We start from the raw sequence: 22934 nt of genomic DNA on the forward strand, positions 1-22934 counted from the left end.
TTGGTCAGGTAAAGTGACTTATGTCACAGTAGCCTGCAGTAACGATTGAACTGGTTGTTGTCATCTGTCATGATGAATATTTATTCCCCCCCCCCCCCCCAGGAATGTAACAAACCACGTGAAGCCTTTGGATTTGAACAGGCTGTTCGAGAGTACACCCTCCAGAGCTTTGGTGAGATGGCAGATAATTTCAAGTCTGATTATTTCAACATGCCAGTTCATGTAAGTATGTAATTGCTGACACTTGCACACATTTGTGTGTGTGTGATATCCATATCCACTTTTCTGAAATGTTTGATATGACTTAAGACTGTGATGCAGTCACACTATTCTCACTAGCAGTCTGATATTCTGCAACTGGTGAAAACTGGCACACACAACTTGAGTGTTTAACCATTAGGATAGTTTTACAACTTTGCCTTTAGATGTATTTTTGCCCAACTTTAGAATTATGGTTACTGTTATAGAGTTTGTGAATGAAAGGTTGGGGCTCATAGAGCTATGATGGGGCATAGGTCTTCAGAGGCCAGACGTAAGTGCCAGGGAAGCTTCTTGGAGGCTCTTTTCTTCTCTGTAGCCATATGGGATAAAATTGCATTTCAAAATTAAAGGAAAAACAGAATTAGTATAGGTATTAAACTCTTTCATAGTCAAATAGGATTTATTCTGGCATCCTTAGGAGTTGGAGTTGAACTTCAGTTTTGTAAAACGTGTGAAGGCAGGCATTATATAGACCTTTAGTAACAAGGGTGTTATTTGCTAGCAAGCCATTGATCCATCTAGCCCATAATATTAGCCAGACAGGGGGAGTGTGTTCCTGCTGGTACTTTTGGACCTTTCAGCGGCTTTCGATACCATCGACCATGGTATCCGTCTGGAACGCCTGAGGGATTTGGGAATTGGGGCCGCTGTGCTGCAGTGGTTCCGGTCCTACCTCTCAGGTAGATTCCAGATGGTGATGCTTGGGGATAGTGGCTCCTCAAAAAAGGAGCTGTTGTATGGCGTACCACAAGGTGCCATCCTATCCCCAATGCTGTTTAACATCTACATCAAACCGCTGGGAGAGATCATCGAGAGGCATGGGGCGGGGTGCTATCAGTATGCTGATGACACCCAAATATATTTCTCTATGACTTCAATAACAGCATCAGCTAAGGATAGTATGTCTCCTCTGAATGAATGCTTGGAGGCGGTAATGGGCTGGATGAGGAAAAACAAACTGAAGCTGAATCCAGACAAAACAGAGGTGCTTGCTGTCAAGGGCTCTGACCCAGGTTTGGAGGTATGTCAACCAGTTCTAGATGGGGCTACACTCCCCCTGAAAGACTGTGTTCGCAGTTTGGGGGTGCTCCTGGATCCGTTGCTCCAAATGACAGGCCAGATAGATGCTACGGCCAGGAGTGCCTACTATCAGCTTTGGCTGATACGCCAGCTGCGCCCCTTCTTAGAGTCAGAAGACCTAAAGACAGTAGTGCATGCACTGGTAACCTCAAGGCTTGACTTCTGCAATATGCTCTACATAGGGCTACCGTTGTACCTAGTTCAGAAACTTCAACTAGTTCAAATATGGCAGCCAGGTTGGTCACCGGTACATCTAGGGGTGAGCGTATTACCCCAACATTAAAATCACTCCACTGGCTGCCAATTAGTTTCCAGGCAAAGTACAAAGTGTTGGTCATTACTTTTAAAGCCCTAAATGGTTTGGGTCCAGGTTACCTGCGGGCCTTCTCCCATAAGTCCGCCCCGCACACTCATGTCCTCTGGGGTGAACTTACTTTAGTCAGCTAAAACTAGACTGACATCAGTTTCCCAGAGGACCTTTTTTTCTGTTGCCCCCAGATTGTGGAATGGCCTGCCGGAGGAGATTCGTAAAATTAACACTCTGTGTGATTTTAAGGCAGCTTTAAAGGCTAGCTTTTTCCGGCAGGCCTATCCAGATCAATGTAAAATCAAGAATTTTTAAGATGTATTGATTACTGTTCTAATATTGTTCCCCGCCTTGATCCAAAGGGAGAGGCGGGTAAGAAATAAATATTATTATTATTATTTATATTATTATTGTCTACTGTGACTGGCAGTGCTTCTTGCCATCTTTCCCAGCCTTATGACTTAAGATTCTCTAGCTAGAGCACTTTCCCCCAACCTGGTCCTCTCCATGTGTTTTGCACTACAACTCCCATCAGCTTCAACCAGCATGAGCAATGGTCAGGAATAATGAGAGTTGTAGTCCCAAAACATCTGAAAGGCACCAGATTGGGGAATTGCTGAGCTAGAAGTAGTCAGGGACTAGAGATGTATGGATTTTGTTAAATCCATTCTGTCTGTGTTCCTCAGACTGTGAGACATCTCTTGTTCCATTGTCCACTCAGTGATTGAATCAAATTGATTTAGGGATGTACAAGAATTTTGTTTCATTTACACTAATTGCATTAGTGCTAATTTGAACTTCTGCTAATATGCTCAAAGGCTTCTACTGTATCCTTTCAGTGAGGGTCCCCTTGACCCCAGTCTGACGGGCTGCCTCCTACTTCCTCTCAATTCTTCCCACTTAACCCTGTAGCAGACTTTGGGATTTGTCAATTCCAGTGCATCCTCCCTCTCTGACAAAGGGTGCGATCCCAAGGGTGGGGGAGAGGGAAGGTGGTCTCTGAACTGGGCCTTCTGTTTGATAAGCACCTGGGAAGATCCCTCCTTTAATTCTGGAGAGTCCTAGAGGATTTCCTCCTCTGCTCTGTCTTGACAGAGCTTTTTCTAGCTCTGCCTCCAAGACTGACTCAGAATCCGAAACCTAAGCAGGGAGCCTGGGCCCAACTTGACACAACAAATATGATAATCTAAAATGCTTGGGACAAGAGAAATGTCTTTGCCTGGTGCTGAAAAGATAAGTGTGTGTGCCAGGTGTGCCTCCTTATGGAAGGCATTCTGTAAATGGGGTGCCCAAACTGAGAAGGCACTCGCTTGTAGCCACCTGCCTAACTTCATTTGGCAGAGGCACTGAGAAGAGGGTTTTTGAGGATGGTCCAGGCAGGAACATATGAGAGGTACATTAAAAAAATGAGTTTGGCCACCCTGACAAAAATTCCTGGGGTGATGACTGCTCTTCTTAGTTCCTGTCTATCTTTCGCTACTGTCTTTTGTGGATCCTGAGCTGAGGTGAAGACAATGGCAACAGATCTATGTGCTTGTCCTCCCTGCTGCAGCAGGAAAGCCACCACAGTGATGTATTCTTGCCTGCCTACTTCACTCAGATGCATGTGAATGTGGGTAAATTGGCAGCATCTAAGTGCCATATTGGACTGCTTGTGTGCTTGCTTGCTCATGTGCACCCAAACCACTCCTACCTCTCTACACATAGAGAACTAGTATGTCAGGCACAGGGGGAGCATTCATGCATGATTCCCTCTTACCTCCTGTCTGAATGTTACAGTTCAGGGAAAATCAGCTCCACATTACACTACTTCTCCCCCTTCCCACACCAGTTGAGCAAACTGTGTTTCAAAATGACTTTACCCCCTGAGGAAAATTCACCGTTACATTCCTTACATTTTTCTTTTTTATCATGGCTACCGTTCCTACGAAATTAGAACGTTTTAAAACAAGTGATTTAAGTGTTGTTTGGGGTGGGGGCGGCTATTTAAAATCTTTGAGGTTATAAGTGTTGTTGTATTCCGTTTGCATGTAACTTGCTAGCTTCAAAATCCTTTTTATGCTATTACTTCTGTGTTTTCAGATGGTTCCTACTGAATTGGTGGAGAAGGAGTTCTGGCGACTAGTCAGCAGCATTGAGGAGGATGTCATTGTTGAGTATGGAGCTGACATTTCATCCAAGGACTTTGGAAGTGGCTTCCCCATAAAGGACGGCAGGCGAAAACTAATGCCAGAAGAAGAGGTGTGGCTAGCATACGCAGCCTGCATGTGGTTCTGCATACTAGAAAGCTAGCTCTCAGTGTGTTTAGGATCAATGTATTTGGGGCAGTTCAGTATTGAGAGAGGCAACAGATTTAACATATGACTTAACACTCTTTCTGATATTGACTGGCTACAATTGGGCCTGGTGCCAGGGCCCGGCATGGTGGGACAAATGTTGGCACCTAGGCAGGGCCCACTACCACTGGAACTTCAGTGGGGGGTAAAAGCAGTGGGTGGTGGTGGTGGTGGTGGTTAGGGGATTGTGACTGCTTGAGAAGGGTTAAGCACTCCTTTCTCACTCCTCCTCAAGGCACTTTGTAACAGAGAAAGCATTGCAACCAAACTAACAAAACCCCTATTATGTCAGGTGGTTTGGGGAGGGGTTGACTTGTGTATTAGGACATAGAGCTCCTGTCTTGTAAGGGATCCCTGTAAGTGAAGGCTAGGACAGCCTGTGTTGGAGATGGAGGATAGGTTTTGCTCTCAACAGTGGAGAACAGTGGATGAAGCATTTGAGGAGGTGAAGTTTGCCCATCCATACTCTATGCCAGAATGTGTCAAAGCATTGTGGTCTGGCTAGTGTAAAAGACTCGGACTTGCATTGTATTAATGTGCATGCATTGCTGTCTGGCCACTTCCTTGACGAATTTCTTTTTGTTGGCAGGAGTATGCCCTTTCCGGCTGGAACCTCAACAACATGCCAGTACTAGAGCAATCTGTCCTCGCTCACATCAATGCTGATATTTCTGGCATGAAGGTGCCCTGGCTTTATGTGGGGATGTGCTTCTCCTCTTTCTGCTGGCACATTGAGGATCACTGGAGCTATTCCATCAACTACCTTCATTGGTATGGACTCTTGCTGTATAGGTGATATGTGTTTGCCTGCCCAGGATGATGATAGTGCCGTTCTTATCTGTTCAGTTTTAATCATTTCTAGGATTTTACCTCAAGCTGTTTGTCAAGGGCATAAGAACATTAAGTAAAACTTAATGTAAATAATAGTAAAACTATTAATAATCTGTTAAAAAAGGCATTAATAAGAGGCGTAGGTGTATCTTTAAATGGGAAAATAGTTCAATTAATTGGGGAGGAGCAGAATAATGTCTATGGTCTTTTTCAGACCATCACTGAACAAGCACTGTATTGCTTTGTATCTGCCATGCTTGTATAATTTTGTTACCAGTACACAATTAAAGGTGGACTTCTACTTGCCTCTCCAGTTCTCATGGTCATGCTGGAAGCTTATGAACAAATTGCCCATCTTTGTATCTTTCCAGTTTAATTGGTTCTTGGCGAAGGCCCATTATTGTTTCTAGGAGAGTGGGCCTGTATTTCTAGATTTGGGTTGGGAAGGTTCATAGTGTGTGCCTTATACTAGAATTGCTTTCAGTTGGGTAATGGATTATCTGCTCTTCTAGGGGAGAGCCAAAGACATGGTACGGAGTGCCCTCTCATGCAGCTGAACAACTGGAGGAAGTGATGCGAGAACTAGCTCCTGAGCTGTTTGAGACACAGCCTGATCTTTTGCACCAGCTAGTCACCATCATGAACCCCAATATACTTATGGAGCATGGTGTCCCTGTAAGTAGAGCAGAATTATCTACTCAGTGGCTCTTTGTCTTGTGTCATGTAGAAAGACTTGGAATAGCATTTAAAATATTCTAGTTCTATTTCAATCCAGCTTCAAAGCCCACTTATGGGATAGAAACTGCTGTGGTAGGTCTGCTGGACCAACTGCACCAGGAATTGGACAGGAATGTGTCCCAGTTGGTTCCGCTGGACCTCTCAGTGATTTTCAATAATATTGTCCATGGTATCCTCCTGGCCCACCTGGCTGGGATGGGACTTGGAGGCATGATTTTGTGATGTTTCCAGTCCTCCTTAGAAAGGTAGTTTCAGAAGGTGGTACTGCAGTTTAGACAGTAGCCTGTGATGTCCACAATCTTGTCCTCCATATTGTTTAACATTTACATGAAACTGCTGTGAACCAGGAGTTTCGAGAGAACCACCAATATGCTGATGATGCCCAAGTCTCTAGCAAGAGGTGCTGTATTGATGTCTGAGTTGGTAATGGACTGAGTGGGGACAAACAAATTGAAGCTTAATCAGATAAAGGCAGAGGTGCTTTTCGTTTGTATAACTGCCCATCTGAAAATAGGAGTCCAGCCTATTCTTGAGGTTGCCCTCCCATTGAAAATTTGGGTTTGCAAGTGGAGGTCCTCCTGAATCTGACTTTGCTCCTGTATACTCAGGCAGCCACGGCCAGTGGTGTTTTTGTGCAGCTGCAGCTGTTCTTAGGGAGGACAGGACAGGTCTGGCCATGGTGGCACATGCCTCACTTATAGTGAGATTGAATTAAGGCAATGTGCTCTACATGGGGCTGCCTTTGAAAAAATGTGGGAACTAGAATTTTGACTAGAGCTGGTTGTGGGGCGATCATGGGGCCCCCCCTCTTTTGTGGCAGATTCACTGTCTTTTGATTAATTTCCAGCCTCAATTCAGACTGCTGGTCACTTAACTTTAAAGCCCTAAACAATTTGTAATCAGGATAACATATATATATATATGTGTGTATATGTGTGTGTGTGTGTGTGTGTGTGTGTGTGTGTGTGTGTGTGTGTATATATATATATATATATATATATATATATAAAAAAAGCCTATCTGTTCATTCAGTTGTACTGGAGAGACTCTCCTTAACATCCTGTCAGCATTTGATTGGGGATGTGGGGAGATTTGTCTCTGTAGCTTTGGAATTCCCTATTTTTGGGGAGGCCTGCCTTCCGCCCACTTCTATGTGTTTCTTCTGTCTTTGGAAGGCCTTTCCTTTTCGACAGGTATTTGGCTCGCATGCCTGATGATAGTGTCAACTGACTTGCTGGGTAATTATTTTTTGACATGTTTATCTGCTGTACCTCTGTCTTAAATGAGTTTTTCTCTATAGTTTTGGTTAAAAGAATGTGTCAGCCACCCTGAGCGTTTTGGAAAGGTGTGATAAAAATATTTTACATAAATTATGATGGCGCTGGTGTTTGCTTTCAATTTCAGCCTTGCAGCTTTGTAGTTTTTAGTCTTGACTTTCCCAGTATGTCTACATAGAACATAGAGTACCCTTTATATTAATCTTCATCAGCTGTAATGATGATACTTTATTTTAAATTGTCTCAAGTATTAGGCACTCAACAACAACAAAAATGCCTGGACTAGAATGCTTTTATTGAAACCAGGAAAAACGCTTACATTATCATTATAATCATTACTGGCGCATATTTAGTTACATGTCACTTTGATCTTTAGATTTTGTAAGAACTTTACATTTTGTATAAACTTGGCCACAATTTGGAGGAAACAGCACTATTTGCTGACCCATGAAGCAACAATTGATTCTATTTTCTGTGATTCTATTAATACTTTCTCTATTCTAACAAACTTTTAAAGTTTTTTGTCTTTACAAAGCTGTATATACTATGTTCCAAAAGCTTTTAGCCCATGTGAAGGAGCTAAGTGATTTTACTTCCAGATAGTGGAAAGATATTTCTTTGGGGATTCACAGCAAAGCACTCTGTGTTGTTGTTATTTTAAAAATGTTTTGAGGTTTTAAAACCAACCTCCTTTGCGTCCCATGTCAGTTGAAATGGTTGCCAGTTGAGTGGGCTACATGAAGTGCTTGGGGGAAGTGTAAGAAAAAGTAATGCTTGAATTAGCAGCTTTTGAAACTCATTTTCATGTTCATTTCTGAAAGAGATTATGTGATAATTCTATTTTTATTTATTTAATTATTTATTTCATTTCGTGTCTGTACCAACCAATACCCAAAGCTCTCTGGGCAGTTCACAAAAATTGATACTTCCTTTTCTGAATCTCACACTTCTCATTGGCTCATTTCTAGGTGTACCGGACCAATCAGTGTGCTGGCGAGTTTGTTGTGACTTTCCCACGTGCCTACCACTCTGGATTTAATCAAGGCTACAACTTTGCTGAAGCTGTGAACTTCTGCACTGCTGACTGGGTCTGTATACACCTGGCACAACTTATCTGGGCAGTAATATTCTATATTGAATTGCCTGGTACTGCTATAGTAAAGGGCAGCTCTGTAGCATTCATCTGCAAAGTATTATTTTTGTTAAACTTTAAAGTACAGTTTTGCCTACCTTGGGACAGTGTGGATCCTAGCAATTTAGCTACCTGTTGAGGGGTTGACAACCCTCCTGTTCCCATTTCGCTTGTTACTCTTAGTATGGGAACAGGCAACCGAATCCTTTGGCCCTGTTCAGGAATAAAAAAATATACTTCAGAAGAAGATGAACTACAAACTGCTGCACCCTAAAATGTACGAAGTATTTATTTTTCTAGTTGGCAGATAGGGTGAAATAAAAGCTGAAAATAGGAAACCATCATCATTACAAATAAAAAGCAAGGTTATATCATTTGAGCTTAGAAACAATCTTGACCATGTTATCATGCAGAAACAGAAGAAGTTTACTTCATGTAGAATTGTAATGCAATTGACGAATTAATTCAACTGATCATTCTAAAAATATTTACCCCCCCCCTTTCAGATCTGTGAGCAGAACTTTTTTCCAGGTTTTTTTCAGGTCATCTGATCTCTAAGATCACCACACCTGTTTTATTATTCTAATATTTAGTGTTGACAGCATATTAGGTGCTATGCAACATTTGCTGTATAAATCTTACTGTGCTTTTATTAAAATCCAACAAAGAATTAACGTAAGATGACACAAAATTAAGCAGACCTCCTTTGTTTAGATGACTTTTAACTTTTCTCATGTGGAGTGGTGACACTTCCACTTTCTTTGGGTTGTCCTTTTCAGGTACTATAAGGAGGTGGTATCTCTTGGGAAACTTATTTTCAGGCCTCCCTTCTCCTGTTTTTTGTTGCTTTTACCCCCTGTTGTTTTTATCCGTCTTTGTTCTTAACTAATGAGGTGGTTGGCTCATTGCTTCAGGAGGGAGAGGCTGGTTTCAAATAGGCTATTTGAGACTACTTTTCCTCAGTGTGAAATGAAGCCCTTGGGATCCAGGAACTTACAGAACCAATTCCCTCATCTTTTTTTCTCAAGTAGACTCTGAAGCGTTTCACTTACCATGGTCTCTGGAGACCCTACTCCTGGATACGGTGACACACTTAATTCCTATAATAATTGCCGACGTCCTTTAATGAGACCATTTTCTCCTGTTTTTCTCCTCGCCTTTTGACCTCCAGCATGGAAGTCCAAGAGGAGGAGGTACTGAGGTAGCCTGTTTGGCAGAAGGCTAAACCAAACGTTTCTTGCCTTTCTAGCTTCCAATAGGGCGGCAGTGTGTAAATCATTACCGGCGACTGAGGCGTCACTGTGTGTTCTCTCATGAGGAGCTAATCTTCAAGATGGCTGCAGACCCAGACTGCTTGGATGTTGGACTGGCTGCCATGGTCTGCAAGGAAATGACTCTCATGACAGAAGAGGAGGCACGCTTAAGGGAGTCTGTTGTTCAGATGGTGAGTTCAGGGAGACTCTACAGTTTTCCAGGCTTTTTGGGCTGTGTAAATAGAATGTGTAAGCCCTTAGAAAAGAAAGTTCTTCTCCTGAGCATCCTTATCGGATATCGCTTTTTTTCCCCCTCAGGGGGTGCTGATGTCAGAGGAGGAAGTGTTTGAGCTGGTTCCGGATGATGAGCGCCAGTGTGCAGCCTGTAGGACCACGTGTTTCTTGTCTGCTCTTACCTGCTCCTGTAACCCTGAGCGCCTTGTGTGCTTGTATCATCCAAATGATTTGTGTTTATGTTCTATGCAGAAGAAGTGTCTAAGGTACGATTTTCCCAATGGCCCTACCTATACTTCTGCTTCCTGTTGACTCACTTGCTCTTTTGTAGCCTCTCAACGGGACACATTGTATTCAGGAAAAGGCTATCAATGGCTACTAGTCCTCATGGCTATGTGCCACCTCCAGAAGCAGAGGCTATAAGCCTATGTATACCAGTTGCTGGGGAAGATGGGTGGGAGGGTGATGTTGCACTTGTGTCCTGCTTGTAGGTTCCTGGTCAACAGCTGTTTGGACACTGTGTGGATAGAATGCTGGTCTGATCCAGCAGGGCTCTGCTTATGTTCTTACGGTTACGTGTTAACCACAGACCCAGTATATATTAAATCGACAAAATATGGGACGTTATTAGTATCTTTTACCTCATCTGAGAGTTGCAATATGCTTGAAAGCTTTTCCTCCTTGTTTACCTCCAGATACCGGTATCCGCTAGAGGACTTCCCTTCCCTGCTGTATGGAGTGAAACTCAGAGCACAGTCCTATGATACTTGGGTCAGCAGGGTCACAGAGGCATTGTCTGCTAACCTCAACCACAAGAAAGGTTAGATACTGCTTTGTTTTCTGTACGAATCTGTGGGTGGGAATCCTTGGAGCACACATGGGTTGGAGATTGGCTTAATTAACCAAATCCTTAAACTAAGGGTGCAGAATCTCTGGCCCAGAGAGGCGTGAGCTACCTCTGAGGGCCTCACAAGTCCCACCTCCTCCACAATCCCTGACTCCTGCAGAGTGTTCAAAGAGTGCCTTCCAAATAAGATTGAGAGGATCTTTCAGATGATAAACATTTGGCACAAACTCGCTATGAATAATTTATACGTGAACTGCTTAGGGCTTTTATCACCTTAGCGGCATATAAATGTCATAAATAATAAATAAATAATATGGAATGACATTTTGACAGGGCATGTCTAAAATATTTGCTCCCTGTAATATGGCATGCTTAACTTGTATTTGTTCCTTTAAAAAAAAAGACTATGGGCCAGTTGTCCAGGAGCGACTGATTAGCTACTGCATATTTTATCAGGTGGTAAACGCTTTCAGTATTTGTTCATATCAGCACCATGTTTGCAATAGCTATGGCTAATTCAGGCTTAACTTGTGCAATTTGGCTCTTAAAAACCAATGTCTGGCTATTGCCATGGGGCACGTTCCCTGAAAAGGGTTAACTCTTAAAACTAATGCGTATTTTGTATAGCGTTAGTGCAGAGTTTTGGGTTGTGAAGCGGTGTACCCACCCTTGCGAGAAATGGGAGCCCCATCGAGAGCATCTGGATTAAAATAAATGGGGCAAGGAATAAAAAGAACATGATAATCGGAGTCTACTACCGACCACCCAATCAAGGAGAAGACAAGGACGAAACTTTTGAGAAACAAATTGCCAGTGTTTCAAGGAAGTGTGATGTAGTAGTGATGGGGGACTTCAATTACCCTGATATCTGTTGGGAGACCAATACTGCCAAAAGCGGCCCTTCCAAGAAATTCCTGACATGTATGGGTGATAACTTTCTCCTACAGAAAGTGGAGGAAGGAACTAGAGGATCGGCAATCCTTGACTTGATATTGACCAATAGGGATGACTTAGTGGATAAAGTGGCAGTTACGGGAACTCTGGGGGAAAGTGACCACGTCATACTTGAATTCTTGATTATGAAGGAGACAAAAGTTGAGTGTAGGCATACACGTACTCTGGATTTTAGGAAAGCTGATTTTAATAAACACAGAACTATGATAAGTAAGGTCCCATGGCAAATGAGCCTAATGAGAAAAGGAGTGCAGGATGGGTGGGAGTATTTAAAAAAGGAAATTTTAAAGACACAGTTACAAACAATTCCAACAAGGAGAAAAGATAGAAGACAACAGAGGAAACCAATGTGGCTCCACAAAAAGCTTATTGATGAACTGAAAACAAAAAGGGATACATATAGGAAGTGGAAGGAAGGCCAGGCTACAAAAGAAGAGTACAGACAAGTGGCGCAGAAGTGCCGAAATGGCGTCAGGAAGGCTAAAGCTGAGAATGAGCTGAGATTAGCGAGGGATGCTAAAAGCAATAAAAAGGCTTTCTTCAGCTACGTGAGTAGTAAAAGACAGAGGAAAGAAATGGTGGTTCAACTGCTTAATGAGGATGGCAAATTGATAACAGATGACAAAGAAAAGGCTGAAGTGCTCAATTCCTACTTTGCCTCAGTCTTCTCCCAAAAGTGGGTCTATCACCCCCCTGGAAAAAGTGAAGCAGAAGTTGAGGGGGCAGGATTACAGTTTGAGATTGATAAACAAATGGTCAAAGAACACCTAATTTCCTTGAATGAGTTCAAATCTCCAGGGCCCGATGAACTGCATTCTAGAGTAATGAAGGAGCTAGCGGAAGAACTCTCAGAACCTTTGTCTATTATCTTTGCAAAATCATGGAAGATGGGTGAGGTGCCGGATGACAGGAGGAGGGCTAATGTTGTCCCAACGTTGTCCCTATCTTCAAAAAGGGCAAAAAGGAGGAACCTGGGAACTACAGACCAGTCAGTCTGACATCCATCCCTGGGAAAATTCTGGAGCAGATTATAAAGAAGTCAATCTGTAAACATCTTGAAATCAATGCGGTGATCACTAGAAGCCAACATGGATTTGTCAAGAACAAGTCCTGTCAGACTAATTTGATCTCATTTTTTGATAGGGTAACCCCCCTTGTGGACTGTGGGAATGCTGTGGACGTCATATATCTTGACTTCAGCAAAGCTTTTGACAAAGTACCACATGACATTCTGATTAACAAACTAGCTAAAAGTGGGCTAGATGGAACAACTATCAGGTGGATTCACAGTTGGCTACAGAATCGGACTCAAAGAGTACTTATTAATGGAACCTTCTCAAACTGGGGAGAGGCAACGAGTGGGGTACCGCAGGGCTCAGTCCTGGGTCCAGTGCTCTTCAACATTTTTATTAATGATTTGGATGAGGAGTTGCAGAGAACGCTTATCAAATTTGCAGATGACACAAAATTGGGTGGGATAGCTAATACCCTGGAAGACAGAAACATACTTCAAAGTGATCTTGATAGGCTGGAGTGCTGGGCTGAAAACAACAGGATGAAATTTAATAGGGATAAATGCCAACTTCTACATTTAGGAAATAGAAACCAAATGCACAGTTACAAGATGGGGGATACTTGGCTCAGCAATACTACAAACGAGAAGGATCTTGGAATTGTTGTAGATCACAAGCTGAATATGAGTCAACAGTGCGATATGGCTGCAAGAAAGGCCAATGCTATTTTGGGCTGCATTAATAGAAGTATAGCTTCCAAATCACGTGAGGTACTGGTTCCTCTCTATTCAGCCCTGGTTAGGCCTCATCTAGAGTATTGCGTCCAGTTCTGGGCTCCACAATTCAAGAAGGATGCAGACAAGCTGGAGCGTGTTCAGAGGAGGGCAACCAGGATGATCAGGGGTCTGTAAACAAAGCCCTATGAAGAGAGACTGAAAGAACTGGGCATGTTTAGCCTGGAGAAGAGAGGATTGAGGGGAGACATGATAGCACTCTTCAAATACTTGAAAGGTTGTCACACAGAGGAGGGCCAGGATCTCTTCTCGATCCTCCCAGAGTGCAGGACACGGAATAACGGGCTCAAGTTAAAGGAAGCCAGATTCCGGGTGGACATCAGGAAAAACTTCCTGACTGTTAGAGCAGTGTGACGGTGGAATCAGTTACCTAGGGAGGTTGTGGGCTCTCCCACACTAGAGTCATTCAAGAGGCAGCTGGACATGGATGCTTTCGGGTGGATTCCTGCATTGAGCAGGGGGTTGGACTTGATGGCCTTGTAGGCCCCTTCCAACTCTGCTATTCTATGATTCTATGAAATTCTTCTGTTTTGTAGTAGTGATCTGGCAAGTGTGACAGTCAGGTTTAATTAGAAATTTCATTAGTGGAAGCATTTGATTGCCAGCCTGCCTTTCACCCCCTCTTGTCCAAAATATTTTGGTTCTGGAAGTGACTCATAGTGAATTGATAGTTATACTATGTTATGAGAACTGAAGTATTTTAAATCTACCAACCTTGGGGTCTAGGGGAAAGTAATTTGCAATGCTTGTGCAAATGACCTCTTAGCTAATTTGTTGCAGATGTGATTGAACTGAGAGTGATGTTGGAGGATGCTGAAGACAGGAAATATCCAGAAAACGACCTTTTCCGCAAGCTAAGAGATGCTGTGAAAGAGGCAGAGACTTGTGCTTCAGTGGCCCAACTACTCCTGAGCAAAAAGCAAAAGCACAGGTATGACCAGAAAGGGTGGAAGTGGTGGCTTTTGTTTGTTTGTTTGGCATGACAATAACTTTACAGATCAGCAACTCAAAAGTGGTAATCCTGTAATCAAAATAGATTGTGCGTGCTTTGCCAAAGTGGACTCTCTTCAATTCGAATATGTGGTGGCAGGTTTTGTGGAGTGGTTGTTGGATAGTGTGGTTGTGAAGGGGAAAAATGAATGGAAAGGCTGTTTCGAGTAGTTGGTAGAATTGTGAAAGCCTGACCGCTAAAGTGTCTGAAGAAAGCTTGTGCAACACTGAGAATTACAGGTGCAACCTATTAAACTACTTGCCTATGAAAAGTCTTCAGAAACTAACTTGTTCAAAACTAGCTAGGTGATGACCCAGCTGTCACGATGTTGATCATGTTTTGCCTGTGTTGAAAGAACTTCACTGGCTTGCAGTATTTTTTTTTTTTTGGGGGGGGGGTTTCATCTAAAACCCCCTAACTGGAATGGGACATGGGTGTCTGAGGAACTGTCTTCTCTTGCATTGAACATGCTTGCTTGTCACGATCATTGATGGAGGCCCTGCTTTGGGTATACCTTTGTTAGAAGTTAAGTGGGTGATTACTTTGGACAGACTTTCCTATGTGGAATGCCTTCCCCAAGCATATTCACCTGGTGCTGACTTAAATGACTCTTAGATGTGAAGTAAAGCTTTTATCAGGCTTTACCTCTGATGTCTTCTGGATGATGATGATGATTTCTCACCCGCCTCTCCACTCTGATCGAGGTGGGGAACAACAGCAAGCACAAGATACATAAAATACTAATTAAAAACATAGTATACATTGTTAAAACATCCTTAAAAAAAACACATCCTAAAAGCATACTAAAGGCATACTAAAAGCATCCTAAAATTCCACTGGATAGACCTGCCAGAAGAGATCAGTCTTTATAGCTTTCTTAAATGCTAAAAGACGGTTAAGTTGATGAATCTCCTCCGGTAGGCCATTCCACACTCTGGGAGCAGCAGAAGAGAAGGTCCTCTGGGTAATTCCTGGTTGCCTAATTTTAGCTGGCTGAAGGAAATTCTTCTATTCTATTTGCTCTAATTGTTGTTTTATTTGTGTTTGTAGCTGAATTAAGTTTAGTTTGACTTTGTATAGTTTTTTAATTTTTTTGTAAGTCTTCTTGAACATCAATTTTGTTGTTCAAGATTGCTTTCTTATTGTTGCCATTATGAATGGCATTTTTCAGTACATGTGGCACAGCCTCAAACTCTACTGCCACGTCTGCTTGTGAAATAGAGGTGTCTTCGTAGGCTTGAGAAATTTACTAAGACTTGTTCACTTACTCTGCAGCTCTCTAGGAGCTGTGTATGGGATTTACAACGTTCTCTTCTTTCCATATAGTAGACTGAGCCCAGATAGTGGGAGGACACGGACTAAACTGACTGTGGAAGAACTGAAAGCTTTTGTCCAACAGCTATTTAGTCTTCCCTGTGTCATCAGTCAAGCCCGGCAAGTTAAGGTGGGTATCTGGAGAAACTCTACTTGGATTGAGTTAAAGATATTTGTAGAACTTCCCTTTCCTGTTTGAAAGGAGTGTTCTATAAATTAAAGAACTTATTTGAAACTCCCTAGCAATAATTTCAGGGGCAGCCTACTAATATTGTGCGCCTGGTAGATATGTTTTTGAGTACTCAATTTTCTGTTTAGTTCAAGGGATCTATCATGAGCCTCCCTAATATATATTTTTAAACACTATATTTCCTTTATCCTAAATGTAGCCAGGATGGAATAAAGGCACATTGTTCAACTGGCAGTGCTTGCTCTTCTCCTGGGTTGAGGAGACAACCAGTATCATCGCCTTCTTCTTTTAAAAGTGGTGTACTGGCTACTGTAGCATCCCAGAAAAGCCAAGAGTGGGCAGTAATTAGACTGGCCATGATTACTTCCAGCAGCAATAGTTAAGAAAAAATATTTTTTGAGTGAAGGGGTGTAGGTTTAACACGACACAGATTGGGTCTGATCAGTTAGGACTCTCCTTGCTAGTCCAGTGAAAACACCCAAGAAGGTGTAGCACTTGTGCCTCCGTTGTCAACTGTTAGTCAGTTGTAATGAACTGCTCTAGTTTATTTTTTGCTTGGCACCACATGTAACTGTTTACATTAGGGTCTCGTAGTTCTGAACGTTTGGCTCATTCTAAGTCGATCTAGCTAAACAGTCGGGATTATCGTTGGTGGTTGTGGCAGCTAGAACCACTTGTTTTGAATGCCCAACTTGTTCCAAATCTTCATTTAGAACCTGCTGGATGATGTTGAAGAGTTTCATGAACGTGCTCAGGAGGCCATGATGGATGAAGTTCCAGATTCGTCCAAGCTGCAGATGTTGATAGACATGGGCACTGGCCTCTATGTGGAACTTCCTGAACTGCCTCGCCTGAAACAAGAGCTGCAGCAGGCACGTTGGCTGGATGAAGTGCGGGCGACCTTGTCAGATCCTCAGAGAGTCACCTTGGATGTGATGAAGAAACTGATTGACTCAGGGGTTGGGCTGGCACCACATCATGCAGTGGAGAAGGCCATGGCTGAATTGCAGGAACTGCTGACGGTTTCTGAGAGGTGGGAAGAGAAAGCCAAAGTCTGCCTCCAAGCACGGTGAGTTTTACTGTTGGTTGCTTTGCTCACTGTTCGTAGGACTTCTAAAATAAGTCTTGGCCTCCCTATAAATGAACTTACTCCATGCCAACCATAAATAAGCAAGTGCAGCAGTTGCACATATGATGATGCCTGGCTTGGGAGTTTGTGGCTAGAAAAGGAAACCAAACGGTTCACATTCTTACTTCTGTATCTCAAGGACAGATAACTTGCTCTCTGGTAGCTTCCCATTAAAACTGAATTTTAATTGTTGCTAGAGATGTGAAGACCTGTGGAAAAAGAACAGAAAAGCATTCAGGAAAAAAGTCTCCCCCCCCCAGGCCTTTTCTTCCCATTTTTCCAATAGAAAAATAAGGAGTATGAGGGAATGCTGAAAATATATATATATCATGAATTATTTTCACTTATGGAAGAGTGAAATTCTTTTTAAGATAAAGTTTTGCTTGTGCAGAACATGTAATGACTATTTTTATGTAAGGCAATCTGCAGTAATAGAGAATTATAATATGCTATTAAAACGTTGAATGATTTCAATATTATAAAATTTAACTTCTCTAAATAAATTGATAGTCCTTAATATTGTGACTTCATAAGTCTGTCTAAATTAAACTTGATTTTCCCATGGCTTCAAAAAGTCTGATTTTTTTTTATAGCTAAGACCTGCTGATAGTGATATTCATCACCAGTCTAATAGAGCAGATCTTGCACAAAGCTGATGGAGCAGTGTTCCATGCCCTTGGTTTAAAGAGACTTTGCACACTTCAGTTATAGGACTCAGTGTATTGAATGGGCACAATTGTTGGAACTAGGCTGAGGGCACCTTGTTTCAAGTCCCTAGTCTGCCTCAAAACGTACTGGCTGGCCTTGGGCAAGTCACTCTCTGCCTTACCTGAGGGTAAGAGGATGTCCACTCTGAAGGGTGAGCTACAAGTGGAATAAATTCATGCGCTGCCTTGGAGAAAGCATTATTCTTGGTGCAGTTGGCTTTCATTGATCCTGACCAGGAAGCAAGAACAGATGCCAACCGGGTTGTTTTTCCCCCCTCCACCTGCAGGCCTCGGCAAAGTATAGCAGCTCTGGAGAGCATCGTCAGTGAAGCAAAGAATATCCCAGCTTACTTGCCTAATGTGCTGGCATTGAGAGAAGCCCTGCAGCGAGCTCGAGACTGGACATCCAAAGTGGAGGCCATTCAGGTATGGTTAACTGCAAGCAATGCAGCATTTGTAACTTACATCCTTTCAAACAGGTATTTTCTTCCTTCCCTGAACAAAGCACGACTCCCCAGGTTTTGAAATCTGATCTGTTATTTGTTACACCTTTCAGTTTTGTGGGTGCTTTTTAATTAAGAACATAAGTGCCATGCTGGATCAGACCAAGGGTCCATCTAGTCCAGCACTCGATTCACTCAGTGGCCAACCAGCCATTGACCAGGGATGAACAAGCAGGACATGGTGCAACAGCACCCTCCCACCCATGTTCTCCAGCAACTGGTGCACACTGGCTTACTGCCTCGGATTCTGGAGGTAGCACACTAGTAGCCATTGATAGTCTTCGCCTCCCGGAATTTATCCAACCCCCTTTTAAAGCCATCCAAATTGGTGGCCATCACTACATCTTGTGGTAGTGAGTTCCATAATTTAACTATGCGCTGTGTGAAGAATTGATCCTGATGCATCCTGCAATGTATGGCAGTGGCCTCCTCAGAGTATTTATATCTTTCTGTTCCGTTTCAGTGGAGATGCCCCATGCAGCTACTAATCAAAGAACATAGCAATAAAACAACAACAAAGACTAAAATGGTAAAATACTCAGATGGGCTGCTATAGAATGTCTTTTCTTCATGGGAAGCGGGGATTCCATTCTCTGGCTAAGGATGTGTTTAGCTGTGATAATATTCAATTCTCTGAACGTAATTTAAATTGTAAGGTTGGGTACCCAGTGGTGACGGTAATTGTTGAGTCAGAGCTTTTCAAACAAGGAAGTCCTCTGCCTAATGAATAGGCATATCCAATTGCGTAAACTGTGTTTGGCTCATCCACCATGTCCCTTGTCTTTTAAACCTTGGCTTTTGTTGCTGCATTCACTTGAGCAAAAGTTAAACACTGGTTATTGGGAGTATATTAATTTTTTGTTTATGCACCGATGTAAGTTGGCTTGTTTCTCACAAGAAAGGGTGTCTTAGCGGAGTTATTTGGTATTTAGAGGTAAGAGTTCAGGAATTGCATGCTTTAAAAAACCCAAACCAAATTGAAATACATTACGGGAGCTACAAAAATGTGTGTGAGAAATTATTTAATGTGTTTGTTATCGGTAACTGAGTGGGAAGAATAAGGTACTGCTCAGGATCACTTGCACACTAAGGTCATCCTTAGGGCTCTTCTCCTTGTGCCTCCACCCTCTGAGCTCAAGCAGGGAGCTAACAAGGAGAGGGCATTTTTGGTGGTAGTCCCCCACCTTTTAACACTATCCCCAATGAGGCATGCCAGGTGTCTTCTCATGTCTTTATGGGGAGAGAAAATAGCCCAGTCGTACAGCACCTACTTTGCATGTTGGCGGTCCCACATTCAATCCTTGGTCCCTCCAGTTAAAAACATCAGGTAGCAGTTGATGTGAAAGACCTCCATGTTGGCCCCTGAAGAACTGCTGCTGTTTGCTGGCAGTGCTTGACTAGGTGGGAATCTACACTGATGTTATTCTAACGTTTTGAATGGGTTACTGTGACGCACAGCGTCATGTGACCCTGGGTCTCCAACGCTGTAAATGAGTTGTACTTACCGGTTCTATTTCTTAGTTGCAGCGCGGCTACAGATTCATGTGCCTCCTTCTACCGGTAATTTTCCTCTTCCTCTCCTCTGAGAGTAGCAGAGCTGCTGAGTTTGCTCCGCCCACTTCCTGTTCTCCTTCCTTCGCCCCGCTTGCTATCTTATCTGCTACAGCAGATAAATCACACCAGCGTTATACTGTGCAATCACTGACAATTGCATGCAAAGGACTCAGAAGTTTTCCACCTTAGAATCTGCTTTTATTGTGAAGTACTCCCATGCATCCTGCCTTAATTGTGCTCCTTTTGCAAAAGATTTGCCCGAGCCGCTGCTGTGGGCGCAGGAGCAGGATTTTAAACAAATGCTTACATCTGCGTAAGCTTTATAGATAAAGACACCAAAATTGGCACAGTAATTCAAATACCAAATTTGAATCGAATTGGGTCATCAGTTGATTTTTTATGATTTTTTTTTTAACATTTCCCCCCTCTTTGCAAAGGAGCTGAGGAGCACTCAAAGGAGCACTGTAGCTCCGTGCAGGAAAATAAACAAGGGTCTCTGCTCCCAGTCCAAAACTCATGACCAGCGGGGCTTAAATGGTGTGTTTGAAATAATCTCAACAGCTGGGGCTGCTGCTAAAACTTTTCAACTTGGTCACCCATCCAAACCCTGACCAGACCCAGCCCATCTGAGCTTCAGCAAAGTGGCTGGCTCCTATGCATTCAGGCTATTCCCGGGGACTTGTATTATGATGTTTTGGGAGGGAGTTTGTGTGTGCTTATGACTATTGCTGGCTAGAAACGAGGCAGGAAGTGGGCGGAGCAAACCGAGCAGCTCTGCTTACTCTCAGAGAAGAGGAAGAACGGAAAGGATTGACAAATGTGCCCTGAAGTACCGTTGCAGCTAAACGTAAGTAACGCTAGTGTGCCCCGTGATACAGAGAACCGATACAGAGAACCACGTTAGAAAGGGACACTAGCAACGTTATAAGACTAGTGTAGATCCGGCCTAGATGGATAAATAATCTGACCTAGGATAAAGCAGTTTCCTTTTGTTCCTGTTTCTTTTTCGGCACTAAGCAAAGATCCTTGTATTTTCCTAGATCTCTTTATAAATCTTGGCTAAATTAATCTTATTCTGCTGCTATAATTTTGTCCTCTTATTTGTACCATTGTGTTAATGTGCATGTGTTTTTATTGCATCTATTCATTTTATTTTAGTAGCTGTCCTGGGAGTAGTAATACTGAAGGCCATATTTTTAATTAAGTTAATGCAACACTGTTGAAATCCTGCTGTGGCTGTAAATTGGGATAAGTTCAGTTTGCTTTGGTGATGGGAATATATAACCGAGCATTATTCTTTACCCCGTAGAATGGAAGCATCTACACATATCTAGAGCAGTTAGAGAATCTGTCTGCGAAAGGCCGCCTGATACCTGTCCGCCTTGATGCTCTGCCACAAGTTGACTCACAGGTAGCAGCAGCCCGTGCATGGAGGGAACGCACAGGCAGAACATTCCTTAAAAAGAACTCCAGCTACACACTCTTGCAGGTTAGTTGTGGGCAATCCTGTATCAGGGCCTGGAGAAGCATTCTTGATATTGTCTTATCAGTGGCAAGTGGGTAATTGGGGTTGTTGGGTCCATCTTTCTCTTGTGCCAGGGACTAAGGCAGCTCTAATGCTTCCTGATGTCTTACTGCTTCTCAGTCATTGTTAAGAGATTGAGAAGCAGTAAATCTGGGCAGGGTTGAAGTGAATATAAACTTCAGTACCATGGAAAGGTGTTGGCTTGGCTCCTTTGGCTGAAACTGAAACATTTTCAAAGTTCCAACTTACTAATTAGCACAAATCTTTTTAAAGTTAATTTGGACTAAAGCCTGGTCCCATGGCAAATCGTGGCTAGATCTGTTTTGTGATGAATTTCAAGGCTCGCAGAACCATTTATATGGCTGAACGTATAACCATTCTTCTTTTGGGTTGCAGGTTCTGAGTCCTCGAACTGATATTGGTGTTTATGGCAACAGTAAGAACAGGCGAAAAAGAGTGAAGGAGCTAATAGAGAAGGAGAAAGAAAAGGATCTTGACATGGAGTCCTTGAGTGAACTGGAAGATGGTGTGGAAGAGACCAGGGACACTGCAGCTGTGGTAAGGAACTATAGTGGCGTTGCTGTATACAGGACCTTTGTATCCTATTGGTATAACACTATTAACTTGGGGCAGGCGTTTGAGCCCATTTTAGGTTAGTTGGAATAGGAAATAGCTACACTGTGTAAGTTCTTCCTTGGCTCAGAGCACGTCATTTAGAGGTCAAGATAGAAAATGTTCTGCGCAAGGAGAAGATCAAGCCCTCAGAAGGGCTTTTCCTCCTAACTCCACATCCTGGCCTTTAGGTTGAAACAGTTGTAAGATGTGCAAAAAGGATTAGACCAGAACGATGAAACTGTCAGACCTTATGACCTCAAGTTTAAAATTGGGAATCTCTACTCTTATTTATCCAGCCTCCAATATAACTAACTGCATGTGTTACTTGTGATCTATGGCTGCTAATGTAATTGTTCATCTCATCTTTTAGTTAAATTTTACTTTTAATCTCTTTTTCCTTGGTAAGTCTTACCTTTCATTCCTAAAAGCCCATTTTGACCATTGTTAAGTGTGTAGCCATTGTTGCTGAAAGCACCCACACTCTAGTTTATTCTTATTCAATGCTCCCATTTTCATGTTTTGAATACAAAGAAAGCCTGGCCTGATTTATGACTGATAGCTTATTGGGAAGTCAGGAAACACCTGTAGCTGGAATTGTACAAGCAGTGCACCATTCTATTTATTTATTTATTTATTTGTGCCTGATGTATCTGAATGATACCATTATAATAAATACTTGAGAGCTCAACCTTTTCCTTAGGATGCAGGGAGTGTTAAGACCTTTGATTTGAACAGAAACTCTTCTATTTCTTTAGAATTTATCCTCCTTTTGTTTCATACTCAGGACCTAAACTTTGGCCTTGAGTATGAAACAACATTTTCAGTTTAACGAAAATGACTAAAGTTCGTCAACTTCAAAAACGGAATAGATTGGGGAGCAACTATAAAGTGTACTTACTGCAAACTTAATTTCTCCCCTGCACCTCCCTAAACTATGTTCTTTTGTTGCTACAAATAATTGAATAATGGTGTCAAGCAAGATTTTCTCTTGATGTGCTGTGAAGCCTTTCACATTCTCCGTAGGAAAATACACGAAAATACATGAATAGGGGAGAGTTGCTGCTGACCACTGCCCAATTCCTAAGCACAATTGCATAGGAAATCCCATTACAGAATAGGACTGAGGTGTATCTACACATCAAAAAAGTTGTTTATTGCCTTTTTCAGTGTTGAATGTGCTTCACATGCTTTATCTAGTTGTAATCCTTAATAATCCAGTAGAGGTAAATCAATAGTGTTACCTCCCATATTGTAGATGAGGCTGAGAAAGTGGCTTGCTTAAGGCCATCTTGTGAGTTCATGGCAGAAGTGAGGTTCAAACTTGGGGTGTCCTGGTTCATAGCTCAGTT

At 42.6% G+C, this 22934-nt stretch overlaps 1 protein-coding gene across 4 annotated transcripts in view; it reads left to right on the forward strand.

Moving 5' to 3' along the window:
* Positions 1–22934, forward strand: part of KDM5A (lysine demethylase 5A) — a 55296-nt gene that overhangs the window by 16297 nt on the left and 16065 nt on the right. For 3 of the 4 annotated variants that reach the window (XM_063134919.1, XM_063134921.1, XM_063134922.1), the window contains 15 exons: positions 103–222; positions 3731–3889; positions 4574–4755; positions 5328–5490; positions 7799–7918; positions 9212–9406; positions 9534–9715; positions 10145–10269; positions 13838–13988; positions 15375–15492; positions 16266–16621; positions 17676–17814; positions 18355–18420; positions 20755–20934; positions 21367–21528. In XM_063134919.1, coding sequence (XP_062990989.1) covers positions 103–222; positions 3731–3889; positions 4574–4755; positions 5328–5490; positions 7799–7918; positions 9212–9406; positions 9534–9715; positions 10145–10269; positions 13838–13988; positions 15375–15492; positions 16266–16621; positions 17676–17814; positions 18355–18420; positions 20755–20934; positions 21367–21528 — 2418 coding nt within the window. The remainder of the gene's footprint in view (positions 1–102; positions 223–3730; positions 3890–4573; positions 4756–5327; positions 5491–7798; positions 7919–9211; positions 9407–9533; positions 9716–10144; positions 10270–13837; positions 13989–15374; positions 15493–16265; positions 16622–17675; positions 17815–18354; positions 18421–20754; positions 20935–21366; positions 21529–22934) is intronic. The other variant, XM_063134920.1, reaches the window with a different exon arrangement.

The sequence above is a fragment of the Elgaria multicarinata genome, chromosome 9, assembly GCF_023053635.1.
Source record: "Elgaria multicarinata webbii isolate HBS135686 ecotype San Diego chromosome 9, rElgMul1.1.pri, whole genome shotgun sequence".
Taxonomy (NCBI): Eukaryota; Metazoa; Chordata; class Lepidosauria; order Squamata; family Anguidae; genus Elgaria; species Elgaria multicarinata.